The sequence below is a fragment of the Diadema antillarum genome, unplaced genomic scaffold, assembly GCF_040938485.1.
Source record: "Diadema antillarum isolate AM-2024a unplaced genomic scaffold, OU_Dant_1.0 scf00000207, whole genome shotgun sequence".
NCBI classification, from domain to species: Eukaryota; Metazoa; Echinodermata; class Echinoidea; order Diadematoida; family Diadematidae; genus Diadema; species Diadema antillarum.
This window is the reverse complement of record NW_027271096.1, coordinates 240079-256041: the sequence shown is the minus strand read 5'-3', so window position 1 is coordinate 256041 and position 15963 is coordinate 240079. Positions and strand designations below refer to the sequence as shown.

At 39.1% G+C, this 15963-nt stretch overlaps 1 protein-coding gene across 2 annotated transcripts in view; it reads right to left on the bottom strand.

Annotated features, from left to right (window-relative positions):
- LOC139724105 (uncharacterized) overlaps window positions 1-15963 on the bottom strand; it is a 134373-nt gene that overhangs the window by 102152 nt on the left and 16258 nt on the right. For both annotated transcript variants that reach the window (XM_071635303.1, XM_071635304.1), the window contains one exon: window positions 5263-5370. In XM_071635303.1, coding sequence (XP_071491404.1) covers window positions 5263-5370 — 108 coding nt within the window. The remainder of the gene's footprint in view (window positions 1-5262; window positions 5371-15963) is intronic.

The following is a 15963-nucleotide window of genomic DNA, read 5'->3' as shown; positions in this document are numbered from 1 at the left end:
TTCCTCCAGGTGTGTATTATACTTATAGATTTATGGATAGATACATGTATTTCCACGAGGACCTGTTGGCTAAATATCTGTTTCACCTGTTCTTTTTGCATATTTCAATATCTGGAATCCACTTTGCACATATAGTTGTTTATCTTGCTCTGTCATGTGAGCCTAGAGGAAGCTTTCAGGTTGCCAGAAATAATAACCTCAATAACAAAAGATATAGATGCATAACGTTTGAAAATGTTAGCTCAATGGTTTTGTAGGACAATAACACTAAAGATTAGGATCAGGACACAAGTGAGCTTTTGAGACTCACACAGTTCATTCTAAAAGGATAGTTTATAGATTATCATACACAGTCCAACTGCCAAAAGCAGTTTATCTACATACATTGCAGTTGTGCAAAATGAATTCAAAATGGTCTTGTATTTGTTTACATTGACTTTCTGAGATTTCCCTGGCAGGGTTTCTGAATGTTCACACACACACACACACACACACACACATATGTGCCAACACACACACATACATGCTTATAATTTTTTTTTTCCAGATATACTAGTAGGCCAGATGCATTTCTGGTTACATACAACTACATGCAGAGTTTACAGGTTTTCCAAATGTTCAAAGATACTTTTTTTGAACTCAATTTTTGCTCACACCCTTGAACTGTGAATCAGAGATTCAAAGATACTGCCCTCGCTGGCAAGTAAAGTCAGATTATCATACATGACTCACACGATTCCCTCGCATCATGACATGCCAGCCACACAAAAGACATGAACAAACATACACCTCAACATAGGATCAACAGAAACACTTCCTGGTGTTTCCCCATGATAGCTGATGGTATGAGACATCTATCTGATCAATTTCAATGTATAACTTTTGTGTACAATGTATCTTGCACTGAGAAAGCAATTACTATTAACTAAACAATATTAAACCCATTGGTAACGGCACTGAAATCTGCACCTATATCAAGAGGTACCATGAAAAGTCCTCGCTATGGCAACGTATTAAATTAGGTGAAATTTTATTCAATTTTTTAGTTGGGAGGTAGACTCAGAAGGAGGACTAGTGAGACTCATTATTAAAGACCAATGAGGACTCTTCATTGGGTGTGATTTAAAGGTCTCTATTCAATTTCACTGACGGATATATCTCTCGTCGCTCAATTTCCTTCTTCGGGCGTTACTGTCACTTTTTTTTTTTCTAGAGCGCAAGGTCTCGGGAGTTCTTTTTCCTTTAACTGCCATCCTCGTCAGCTGTCGAGTCCACGCTTTCGGGGGAGATGCAGCAGAGTTGTTGGCGCAGCGTCGCGACCCCTGAATCTCCGAAACAGCTGTGTCGCTGAATGAGTAGCCAGCTGCCTCGGTTTTTGCCTCCTGCGCATCACGGATCTGCTCAAATTTGTTATCTGCGCGGGCAAACTTTTACAGCAGAGAGCTCTAATTTCCTCCTGACATTTACTCAAACTAGACATGTCACAACATTCACAAAATTCATTGTTTCTTCCATAAGTGCCATCGATATAGAGGCAAAAGAAAATGATGTATAATCATAAATAGTCTTTCAGAAAAGACTTAAAAAGTTGTCTGTCTAGTGGTTGCTCTCTCACAAGCATTCCATGCTTTCATAGAAGCTACGTGAAAAGAAAAAAATCATAGCTTAATTCAATTAAATTCAATTTCATGATTCAATTTAATTTTCTGGTAGACAAGTTTTGAAACATATCTTCATTACAAACAAACCTCTGAAGACTTTCTTATTGTAATACACGAGCACTTGGTAGATATAGGCTACCCTTTTTGTTGGCTTCAATGCACTTTGTGTTTTTTTTTCCTTATTCTTCCAATAAGTTTCCATATTCTTATCCATATCATGAAATGTAAGCTATTACGATGAAATAACATGGTACAGACTATTTTCTAATTAGCACTCAATCAGATCATGGCTCTGCTAATGTAAACACTGCATTATGCATACCATGTTAAAGCTCCAACCCTCTACAAGATTCGGCTTAATTTGTATTCCTAAATAAACCCATCGAACTCGGCACTCAATCCATGAATTAATCTCCGTCATTTATTTCTCCCCAGTCCACAAATTTGTAAATGCACTAGCAGACATCCTGGTCAAGAAAAAAAAAAATATTTAAAAAAAAAAACCTGAAAAGCACGACAACGTAACTCATATTTGCCCAATATCGTAGAAGGCAAACACAGGAGCCATTCACGCGGCATAATTAGCTGGTCCACTAATTAGCCAGCCAAGCGCACGTTTCTTGCTAATTAGATCTATTCAATAGCATTTGGCATGATTACAGAGCGTGAGGGGGACAGGGGGGATCCATAAGGCAGGTGAATGACATGGAAGTAATTACTCTCCACAGACTACAGTGGCTCCTTTCGCACAACACGACTTTCACACCGTGTCATACTTGGCACTTGGACGCTTTCACACAGCAAAGTAATCTCATGAGTGATCACACTTTCATAATCTGATTTCGAGTTACAAGCATACGAGATGCTGCAAAATGTGTCTGCACAAACAGAAACACAAAACTGATATTCACTAAAATAACATGCCATGAATTCTATGATGGGCTTTGCAGCAAAACTTGCAGAATTTTTAATACAAATGCATGCTAAAATATGTGTATGTATCTTAAATGCATGCATGCACTGTGTATACGTATCAAGTGAAAAGAACATAGCTTGTCCATGTGAATATTATTTAAGGTTAGCTAATATTTCTTTTAGATGTAAAGCCATAAAGACAACAAGCACACAAACAGAAACAAATGAAAGTTGATTAGCAAAAAAAAAAAAAAGCACTGGACTATCAAAGATATTATGTGCTAAACATGATAATTGAAACATCCCTTTCTGCTTCAAAATGTATTTAAAAAATCAAAATCTAATTTAGATTTATAACTTTCTAAGTAGTTTTAAACACATTTATACATGATTTTCGACCATTCAGAAAGCCTACAGGTATTTATTTTTTATCACTACAGCAAGGTACTATACAACTACAACAAGTATGGTTACAATGTTATTCGAATGATTATTAGATTGTAAGTAATATATTTAAAAAAAATTAAAAAAATATTTTAGCAGTGAGTACTTGATGAGAGTGACATACAGATTTGGGCAAAGTACCCTGCTGTGTACAGCACTGTTGAAATTAGAGTATCCAGATAAGGAGTACAGCAAAGAACGAAGGTGTTTCATGATTTGGCATTCTAAAAATGTACAAATAACAAATATTCTCCAGCTGAGTATGATTGCACTGCGTATGTCATTGACAAAACGATTTGAAAATCATTCAGAAAAGCAAATTGGCCAAAATATACCCCTACAAGAGTATTAAAATATTTAGGGGAGTTCTAATTGAATGATTAATCGTAAAATGGTGTTAATCAGGAAAGGGAGACAAGCTCTCAAGAAAAAAAGTTTTGATTTTTTTTAACTTCAAAAATGGATATGAACTGAGATGATAAAGAGGAGATCAAGCTTCGTAAGGGTAAATCACGCCTGCAATTGAGACTTCAGCTAAGTGGTGAGGCCATGCAAGTGGGCACTGCTTAACATATTAGCTATTAACCACATCAGTCAAAAGGGGTCACTTTACAGGGCTTTGCTTCCATTTCCAAGGATTGTGGAATCAATTTCATCTTTCCCTCTAGTCAAAATGAAATTCCTGAAGGTCCAAGGCCACATGGACAAGAATATCTCTACGCCCTTTCCATGGGCTTAATACCACGTTTTGTCAAATGTAAATTTGTACCGCTTCCTCTCTAGCCAGTTTACAGCTGCTCACAATTTTTATCAATTGGGCCTGTACATGAACATGTTTGAAGAAACAGGACCTCATCAATTTGGCCAGTTTTGAATCCTGAAGGTGTTCTGGGGGCGGGGTCTCTATTGTTGCTACTACTTTTAACACTGCAAAGGTATGGCTCAACATTAGTGGTGGCCCAGGGCCACCATAATTGATGTCAAGCCAAGATTCAAAATGGATCATTATATCTTTTTTCCTTTTTTGTTTCGGGCCACCACATATCTTTAATAGACCACCAAAATTTCAGATTTCAAGACTCGAGTGGCTTGAATGGGCCACTAGAGGAAAAAGTTAGGAGTGTTAAGCCCTGGCAAAGGAATGGAAAAATAAAACAGAGAAGGTCTATCGGTGATGGCATGAAAAGTAGGTCTTAGCCGACTGTCTTAGCATCCGTCTACTAGAAATATCTTGGAACTTTTCACTTGTAGTAGCCTGCAGCAAAACCATTTTTATATGACTCCATGGAAAGGTTGCCTAATTGGTTGTTGATCAGGAAGCCACCATAATCTGCTCTAGCACCTTCAGTTTCGCACCCACATCAAGTCCAGCAAAGCAGCCGCACATGCACGATGATTACCCGTAAACAATCACCTGCGTAATTAGCACAGCACATTTCTACGGGAACATGCTGGACACATGGCGCGGTCTACACGGGGCAAGCGGGGAATGGCATACTTGTATTTGTTTTGCGATCAAGGTGCCAACGACACAACTGCGGAGGAAAAGAGTTTCGGGTTTCCCAAACACAGCTGCTGGGTTCTTATTGCAATTGACACTTGGCATTAATCCTCCGGGGTCGTGAATCCTTCAGAATGCTGTTACGCTTGCTTGGGCCTTGCTGTCCCATGACAGCATGTATGAATAGCTGCGAGGCCAGAAATATCAAAGACGTATTTCAAAGGCACCCATCTGCAAACTTTGCTCTCGGATGTTTTTCGTAGGTTGTTTTCATTTATCCTTCATCATCTTGCGATAGTCATCACAAACAAAATTCTGCTAAGTGTGGGATATATTCTGCACGCTTAACAAGTTACTTAACAGCACCATTCATACACTCTGCACTTCTCTCTGGATTGTGATGCAATATATTAGAGTTATTCATGACCATGTATGGTAGGACCACCTGATTCCCAATAACAAACATACACGATTCCCCACAACAACAACAACAACATGAAATTACAGAGAATTAAAAGGCCTTTAACTCACTACCTCAGTAATTCAATACAAAACTTTAGCAATATTGTGCCAACTTCACATCAGAGCGTTTGTGGGCAAGGATAGAATGGACTCTTGTACCAGATTCACTAGAATAGATAGCATGCCAGCCCTGCCCAGTCCCACACACTGCATTTCTTGCTGGGAGAGATAGATACCTAACATGAGTGGATAGTTGCTTGCACAAAGATGTTAGCTTACCTTGAGGCTGTTGATGACCAGATCTCTTGCCTGGAGCTCCGCCTCTAGGAGTCCAAGAAATCGCATCAGATCAGACTTGGAGAATTCCATCAATCCCTTGCCTTGCTTCTGTATATTGAAAAGCGTGTAGACAAGAGGAAACCCCATCATTGGTAAAAGCAGGTTCCTATAACAATTCCACAAGAAATGCATGCACACGTATATTATTCACCACCACAGAACACACAAAAGTCTTATAATTAACAAATTAGATAACCAGTTGTTGTTTTTTATTTGTTTCTTTTTTGTTTTGTTTTTTACTAATCAAAGTCCCTTGGGCATTCACAAAAAATTAACTGATGAAACAAAAAGCACTGTGTATGTTATGTACCGTATAATGTGAATGTTCTATGACCAATGCATTGCTTCAGCATTACCGGAACACTGTAGCACACATGTTAAAAGCAATTACAACAAATGCCATGATTGATACAGAATCACCTTGGCTTTGATGGAGTGTAGATCACATCATACCATACTTATCATTTTATATGCAGTGCTTCTCGACTTGACAACTGACAATGAGGGTGCAGGCAATGGTGAGGCTCAAACAAAAATCATTACCGAAGCAATGATTACTGTATACGCCATATATTTCGCGAGTCTAAATTTTCGCGAATCGGGAATTCCAAATGATTTTGCGAGTGGTTAAATTCGTGACTGTGGAGTCCAGTACTGAATGGAAAAATGTACATGCGTACGTCACATCCACATCAGGATCAGAGTCAATATTTTTGCGTGTCTTTAATTTTGCAAATAGCACCTGACTCGCGAAATTCGCGAAAATAAAAACCTCACGAAATATTTGGCGTATACAGTAATAGGAAGAAACACAATGTGACATCTCCTTTGCCAATCTTATTGTATCTCTTAACTCTCCTCCCATTAATAATAGTACAGAAAGTGACTCATCCATAATGGATCTGCTCTGATTTGGTTGGCTGAAGAGAGCGAAGTATTAATGAATAACAGCTCATCCCATTCCATGGGATCAATCAAGAATTTGTCAACAAATGTATGTATCCTGTACTTAGAATGCATCACAGCTTCCAATGTTCCAACTGTAAACAACCCAGATAGACTGTACAAAGCCAGTGCTCATAGATGGTGTAAACAACCATCAAGGATGGATGGCTGTTTTGTTTTGACTTCTATTTTTTTTTTTTTCTGTGGGTGACCAAATATACAATCAGTGAGTCAAGTGAGCGCCAGCTACAGCAGGGGTTTCATTGGTTAAACTTGGATCTATATCCTACGGCCATTCAGTTCAGTATCTCCCCCTTTCCTTTGACCGATATTTACTTGCTATACCGCACAGTCAAAGACAAACAACTTGACTGCAGCCATGATATCTAGGGATCCAAGCAATCTCATATGATTTATTTTCAATTTTCACTTGTCAAGATTTTCTTCTGAAATACACTTAAAGAAGAAAAAAATATTGTCATACTTTCTCTGCAGTGTCGGTCCACTTTAATACATGACGTACAGTTTGGCATGCCTGAATTGGTATCCAAACATTTCTCACATGAGCTTATTAAGTGACTGCAGAAGAGAATCTCCAGCCTTTTGGCAGTGATTTACCAACATTTCATATGAATTTTCAAATCAGGAAACTAAAGAGATGCCCGCACAAGGCTGATTCATGTGGCCAAGGGAGCTGGCATTAAGGGGCATGGGGCATAGCTATGCTTTAGTCATCTTTCTCCCAAAAGAGCGACGCCAAAGTGAGTCATTCTCTCCATCTCGAAACACCCCCCACCACCATCGCTGGGGAGCAGCAGTCGAAGACCAGATGCCCTTATAAATCTCATCAGAGAACACTGATGAAGCGTGGCTCCCAGCTTCTAGGAGGATGGATGGCCGAGGCGATGAGCATCATTGGTCACGGGAAGTGAGCTGCATCCCAAATCAACCGGTCCTCCTCCTCTCGCCGTGGAAACAGATGATGCCACGCAGAGAAATTTGGGGCAACGACTGCCGAGAATCCAACCAAATTGGTTAAATCCCATTACCATTGCTGCATCACTGCTATTCAACAACTGTTAATAACCTGTGCTTTGCTATTGGGCAAACCAAGATGAGTCTTGTTCACATTGCAGACATTTCTTCAAAAACTTTATGCTGAACAGCTTTCTGTATGATAACATGTATATCTCCTACATTGGATGGGCAGTGCAGGTAACTATTGTGATTAAATGTGATAAAATCACAGCCGACATATCTGGGCATGTTGCATAAGATACTGCCAAGAGAAATTCCATTTCAGAGGGGGGGGGGGGCGAGATACTGGCATGGGTGAAAGACAATGAGGCAAATTTTATGAATGGGCACACTTACTATCACATCACATACCAGAAGGGAGAACACTGCACGACCAACTGGATTATACTGCAACGCTCAACACCCCATCCACCTGCTCCGTCGGTATCTTGATACACAGTGGTAAAACGATGGGGCATTCTTCCCACCTTTCTGGTGATGAAATTGGCACGTGCGCATTTCCCCCGTCAATAGACCGGTTGTCTTAATGCCTCATGGTATATCAGGCTCTTTCATGTGGACCATCTTCCCCCATTAATTAACTCTGATCCAGGACAAGAGAATCAGGCCATGACTCACTTGACTCTGCAAACATCATTTTTCCTTCTCATTGTCATGGTGATGCCCATTACATCACAAACTATGGGGTTACATAACATTTTTTAATGTATGCCAGCTCGGTTCTAAGATGTTGCCTGGTGCCTGCATGATTCTTGTTCTTAATCCCTTGCAGATAATCTTCTTTGCTAAAGATGAGTGCATGGGATGGGGAGAGACAGAGACGGAGAGGGGGAGAAAAGCAAACATAGCTCTTACTGCTTACTTTCCAACCAATAGAAAAGATGCAAGAGGAAAATGCTTCTTCCAAAAATGTATGATAAATACATATTCATTCAGTATGTCAAGTGAAACTATGACATTAAGTTAAGGATGCAATATGAATGGCAGGACTTTGGCAGGCATCTCTATCCAAGTTGATAGCTCTTTGGGTGTTTGCTTGTTGTATTTTTTTTTTCATGCAGAGTAACGAAATTGTACTTTCTAATACTTTAGAATAATGACTATCATTAAACAAAAGCTGTTCATTAGAGCAAGTTTAAAGGGTTTACAATCTTCTCTTTTCTCTAAAGAAGAAAATTGCTCAATGTCATAATCTTGCATCATAAAATATATGCGTCAAGATCACTCCTGGGTCTTCTTCCAGAAGAGCCATTCAGGAGCTGAACAGATGTAGGGAAAGAGCCATATAAGGTAAAGCAGGAGAGATTTGGGAGCTGAGAGAAATACTTTGCCGGTATGAGTTCCAGAATTAGACCCTTAAGCACATCGATCGGGCGGGTCGCTCGACACATCTGGGCTAATTAATGAACCTGATTGAGCACACTGAGAAGAGGGTTTCTTGGCCTTGGCCTAGGCCTTCTCTAAATGAAATAGATTGCTCTATGCACGCAACCAGAACAAGAAGCAGAAAGAGGTAGTTTACTAAAAACATTCAGAGTCTTGGGTATCGCCCCCTCCCAGAGCCTAGTAATGAGTAGCAGTCAATCAAATCTGTTCCCACTGAGTAATTACATGCATACATCATAGGCCTATACTTGGAATCCAGCAAACATTTCTTCTTGCTATGTTGGGCAAGGCTAAAGTGTGCATTGTAGCTAGGAGGAAATGCCCTTGTAATGATGTGTAGCTTGATATTTGATGTATTAATAGATACATTGTAAATGTATTGACTAACAGTAAAACTGAAAAAAAAAAATATAAACCTCGTGAAGCAGTTACTTGTATTACTTTTTTATCTTGTGTACGTATGTTTTTGATGCCGATTTCAAAGTGTAAAACCTTCCTCATTTCTTTTACTGTATATGCCATATATTTTGTGAGTCTAAATTTTTGCGCATCGGGAATTCCAGACGATTTCGCGAGTGGTTAAATTCGCGATCGTGGAGTCTTGTACCAACGGAGAAAATAATGTACAGTAACACGCGTACGTGTACGTCACATACACATCGGGATCAGAGTCAATATTTTCGCGTGTCTTTAATTTCGCGAAATTCGCAAAAATAAAAACCTCGCTAAATATTCGGCGTATACAGTATTTGTTTGATATTTGACAACCTTCAGAGTAGCTTCTAAAAATGTGGAGTTGGGCATTCATGAAAACAAAAACTGATAAGATAAAAATTATTTTCCCGCTCTGAGTATTGATCAGTTATGTAATTTCTCATGCCGTACATGTACTTTGTATGGTTTTGATATTTCAACAACAAAATAAGGTCTACATATTGATTGGCAGCATTGTACATACTCTCTGACATAATATGTGCATGTCTATATTGGTATGTGTGTCTGAGTCTGTGTGTGTGCCAAGTGTGCAACGGATCAGCCTCTCTTCACTTCTTCCAGCTAAGATGGCTATGGCATGTCATCACACAGGGGAAGAATGACTCTTTGCAGTTCCACAGGTGCAACATGCACAGATACAATGAAAATATCTGATATTCACCACACATTCACATCCCGTCATTCCTTCCCCTCTACACGCTAAAATAGAATCCCCCAAATTTTGCCCCGTCGCCAAACCTAATAAAACATCGAAACAAAATAAAATGGGAGAGAATGCGCAGTCTGGCTGCTCCCACTGAATAATATAACTTGGACTCCAAGACTTTTGGGGGGCTGTTGTTGTTGTTTTCGTCTCTCAGTTGTGTCTTATCCTCCAGGGGGGCACCCTGAATAGAGTCCTCTCCATTTATGGCAACTTGCAGCCCATATTGCAGTCTGCGCTCCTTGACACAATACACTGCGGATAAACACTGCCCCGCGGAGCTCCTTGGCATTCTCTGAATGAGTCACAGGAGCATGTAAATTTGCCTTCTCCTTAAATAATTCCAAAATAACATGGATGGGGATTTCTCCACTCCCCACTTGCAGGGAGCTGGGGGAACGGAGTGGGTGGAACACCAGCATGAATGAAACATGGCCTCAACCAGTTCTGAAAGTATAAATTTTTCTATTGTGTTCTGGCTGGAAGGGGGGGGGGGGTTGTGTGGGTCAGGTGCTTGATTGATGATGGTGGGCAAATCACCGTTCTAGCGCTGCTTGCATGCTTTGTTCAGAAAACGTACAATAGGAAAATTCAAAGCAATCAGTTTGATTTATTTTCTTCAACTAAAATTGACACTATATCATACTGTACTTCTCTTCCTAAAAGTGAGGAACTACTTCTGTTGACATTTTGAGTTGCTGTTTGTATGAAGTCTCAAGGCAGGGCCAACTTTTGTATGCACAAATAACAAATTTTGTCTGACATGTGAAGAACACAATTTTGACTCTATATGCGATGATATCATAATTTCCATTATTACTGTAGAAAATTCATTTGCATCAATGATTATTTACGTCCTGTTGCATAAACCTTAATCAAACAAACAACTTCAAAGAATTTCCTACACTGTAGCTTGGTAACAGCGAACATTCATTCAAGATTTCTGCAAGTTGTCATGAACACAGCTTTCACTACCAAATAGTATACAAAGTGTAAATCTCTAGTCTCTTCCACAACAGATTCTCAGCTCTCAGTACGCAATACCACCATGCTTTAACATAATATAACATAACAATAAAATAAGTAAAACGCAATTCTACGTTAGATTCTATGATGCTACCCACTCTGAATTCAAAATTGTATACACTGTGTGCGATTACATGAACTTATGAACTCTCTTTAATAGCTACTCTTCTCTGTGGATGTGAACACAATATTACTAAAAGGGCCAGAGAAAAGCTAACTGTGCAAAGATTCACCTCTATACATCATAACTTGATACCAACAGGCACTGGAATTGTCTCTTAATGTCAAACAAATAATTCATATGAATTTCCACACATATTAAGAGCACTTTCGGTACATTACCCTGTCCCAATGTAAACATAACTTGAAATATGCTTTCAATATTTGCCAAGTATGAGGTAGGAGAGTGTTTTGTGATATACACAGGGTCTGATCTGCTGCAGACCCTCTGTGCAAATGCCAAGCTGTGCAGCTACAGGCAAGCATTCCTAAAATTCTTGCAATTTTCTTCCCCCACACCCCATCCCCACCATCAGCACCAGTGCAGGTAGAGCTCTGAAGATGTTGTACAAGCATTTCATTCACTGATGTGACAATTGTAGCCTGTGCCCCAAGAAAAGGTACACATATATATCTACTGAAAATATACAGACACATTTAGCTGCCTTCAACAGTGGTATGTGGTACATGATGGTTTGAGCACACTTCAAGCTGATATTACAATAGTATACTCTCATGTACTCATTGCCTACATGAACATACAGGCTTTATCTCATGACTATGCATGAAACACAAAAACATAAGGTATAAATTTGTAGACTTCTCTTTCTAAACAACCCTCTTACTGTTAAAACCATCTTAAAAACACGGTAGTATGGGGACACTATGGGGCAGGAAGGCTGTCCAAGTTTGAGTATATTTGAGAATCACTGTGAAGAATTGTGTTGTAAAGCTGAATTATTACTGCTCTCTGTTAAAGTATACACACAGCCAAAAAATCTGATGGGTGCTACCCATACTTTCCGAATGTACCCCGTTGGGCAGCGATTGAAGATCGATACAAACAGGCCACCCATGAATTTCCATGCTACCGGATCTCAAAAGGAAACCAGACCCCAAAGAGAAATGTGGATTGAGTGAAAGCAGCAACATTAGTAGAACACATCTGTTGTCAGTGAAAGTTTGAAGAAAATCCGACAATCAATGCAAAAGTTATGAATTTTTAAAACTTTTGGTGTTGGAACCACTGGATAACGAGACTACTTGAGTTTATGACATCATGCGTGGACAGTAATATAAAGAAAATAATAAAGAAAATTCAACACGCTTTCACTTTTCTAGCGTAACGAACGATCACTTGACTAACCACTTTTAGAAAGCAGGGGGAATGATTTCTACCCTTATACATGTGTCAATATCAAGTTGACGGAATGTGTAATTTTCATGAAAAATGAATTTTTGTGGAATTCTCTTTATATTTTCTTTATATTGTTGTCCACACATGACATCATGAATTCTAGTAGTCTTCTTATCCAGTCATTCACTAAAACTGTAAAAATTAATAACTTTTGAATTCATTGTTCGATTTTTCCTCAAATTTTCGCCGATGTGTTCTACTAATGTTGCTGTTTTCACCCAATCCACATTGCTCTTTGGGTTTTGGTTTCCTTTAAAAGGCATGATTATTTAAAAGTTGTGCATCTTTTCATGTTGAAACCTCCAAATGCTCCATGCTGCTGTATCATTGTTTTTACAAATTTGTGTTAGCTCAACTCAGTTGCTTATAATACTGATATCCATGTATTGTACATCCTGTAATATTTCATGCATGTGTGTGGGTGTGTGGGTGTGTGTGTGTGTGCTCCCGCATTTTCAAGTTGGCATCTATGACACATCAAGTCTTTGCCTTGTCTTCAAGTATCATCTGCAATTGATGTTATCCCGATCCTTCTCAAATCCGTACTTGACATTAGATCCCTCTGTTGGACTCTGTCCCCTCGTTCTTGGAGCTTTAAATAACCGATCGCGCCAGATGACAGCTATTCCCGTTCAGCATGATATTTGAAATCACACACTCCCTGCATGGTTCAGCCGCTGAGACAACATCAAAACTGAGACTCACTGTTCTGCAGCTCCTCCAAACATGCCCTCCAATCACCCCCCCCCCCCCCAAACACGTCCAAGATGTAAGTCTGCGATACAACAAGGCTGCATGAATATAGCTTATCGATGCGCTGATGAGCCCCCATTAACGCTTGCGATTCTGGGGGAAGGGCTGACGTCACGACAAGTTGCAAAAGGAAAGAAATTCTGTGAATGAGTCGGCACTGATCCAGAAATAAATCCTTCGTCCACTGTGATGATGTTCACCAGAGAATATGGAAAGGACTGCTTTGGAAGAGCTCGCTCTTGCTTGGAAAAATTTGCTTCCATCAACTTGCAAGTCATAAAACTGCAATAAAACAGCAACATCAAGGAAATGACTGTAAGCATTTTAGTTGTTGCAGCAGTAGTTGCAGTTGGTACCACTTTCAAGTAGTTTCAGTTTCTTTGTGACAGGGCACTATGAGATGAAAACAGAATACACAAATTCATTACTTGAAATCACAAATATTGTCTAAATTAACAAAAGGGAATTTACCCATTTCAGGTTGTAATTCCTGCACTATTGAATACAGCACACAATGTCTACATTGACATAAGAATGTAATAAGACAACTATGATACACAATGCAAAAGAAAGAATAATCTTTTAATAATTATATGCATTCAGAACACACTCCCATTATCTTCTGAACAATAGAAAAGGGTTCAGATTTTAAATCAGCATATTAAACAAAAGAATGAAAACAAATCAGTAGGCCTATACAGTGTCTAATTCAGTGTTTACAAACTTTCAAAATTATTCTGCCCTGAGGTATGCCAATGAAGAAATTATTACTGCATTCCCTTTTGCAGACAAAGTACACTGTACATATCACACATAGCAATGTCCATAGTTTGTGTCCATACCTGAATACTAATATAGTGTGCTGTATTTAGATCATCATCTACCCATCTGCAGAGAAGGCATTACAATATTCTGGAGATTTTTGTACATCAAGTTCAAATGCATTGGATGGCATACAGTGTTGACTAATCATTAGGGTGATTTCTTTTAAAACTTCACCGTACTTCCACGTTCCATGAATGTCATCACACTGTTGGGGTACACTGTGCACTGTAGGGAGGGCGAGGGTAGATTAGTGATTCATAGGGGGGCTGGTTATGTAATCACGAGCCCTGGACTAATAGCTAAACATGGAGAAAGAGGTTGGCAGCTAATGATGAGTCACAAGACAGCCTGATGCTCATACCAGTCACATGGTCTGCTTCGAGAGCAAGCGTCTCCACAGCTGCGCTCCCTCCTCCCACTTTCGACCAAGCTTGGAGAATGCCTGTTGTCTGAGAGAAACCCTCGAGCTTCCCTGTGAGCGGGATTAGCTCATGGAAATGTGTTCATTCTACGTACCAATGAGCGATCCTGACATGATCATGAGCAACAGTATGACATGATCATGATAACTTGTCACCCCTAACAGGAAATCACATAGAATGTTGCACTATGGATACTTGCTATCAAGCTCAAGAGGAGCAATGCTCGATGAAAAGTCTGGACTACAGTTTAAAGGACAAGTTTACCTTCATAAACATAAGGATTGAGAGAATGCAACAATATTAGTAGAACACATCAGTGAAAGTTTGAGGAAAATTGGACAATCGATGCAAAAGTTAGGAATTTTTAAAATTTTTGTGTTGGAACCGCTGGATGAGGAGACTACTACAGCTTGTGAGTCATATGCGTACAACAGTATAAAGAAAATGTAAAGAAAATTCAACATATTTTCACTTTTTTCGCATAATAAAAGAGCACTTGACTTGCCTCTTTCTAAAGGCAAGGGGAATAATATTACCCATAACATCTGTCGGTAACGAGTCGGGGGAATGTGTACTTTTTTCAAAAGATGAAATTTTGTTAAATTCTCTTTATATTTTCCTTATATTGTTGTACGCATGTGACATCTAAGTTATTCACACACTGCAGTAGTCTTCTCATCCAGCGGTTACTGCACAAAAACTTCAAAAATTCATAACTTTTGAACCGATTTTCTTCAAACTTTCAATGATGTGTTGTACTAATATTGCTACATTCTCTCAATCCTTATGTTTATGAAGGTGAACTTGTCCTTTAATAATCTCTGGACATTTCTTTCACCTTGAATAACTTGAACTCAACTGTACTCACACTTCATTTAGCTGACATAAGCCATTCTGCAAACCCTCCCATCAGGGAAACTCACAAATTGTCATTGGAATAAAATACGAAAATACATTCACCAGCAGTCACTATTTATCATATCGACACAAAAACAGTTCTGAGCAGTTGTTGATTATCAATAAAGCACGATAAAATGAATTTAACTACCTCACTTTCAGAGGAAGATGATAAAATATATAAATCAGGTCCTAATGTACCTCTTCATTATGTCACCTACCAAATAAGGGTCTAAAACCAGATTCATACGCGGTGTCTTTCTTTTTTTTCTTTTTCTTTTCTTTTTGATGAAGGAAGGGGAAAGTCGAGTGAGGGAAAGAGCCTGGATGTCCGAGGTTCAGCCTTCACTGCTATTTCTGGCTCCATGGATGACAACCTATTTAAAAAAGTCAGTTGTCATGGTATACACCCTTTCTACATCCTCAGATCAACACGTCCTTGCAGACATGCTATATTTGTACCTTGATATCTCAGCTCTACCCTTGATGGCTGAAAAAAGAATTTAATCTTTATATTTGATTCGGCCTTATGAAATGCAAGATAACTTCACACTCAATCAAAAGAACGGTGCAAAAAGGAATAAGAACACATTACATGTATTTCTTCAAATATTACATTGCATTTTTTCTGTGCACTTTGTGCAGAGCAGACAGTTATAGTTTCACAAATTCACAAACGCTGTTCTTCCATTATTTCTCGATACATTGACCATTATTTTAGTATTCACCGTAGT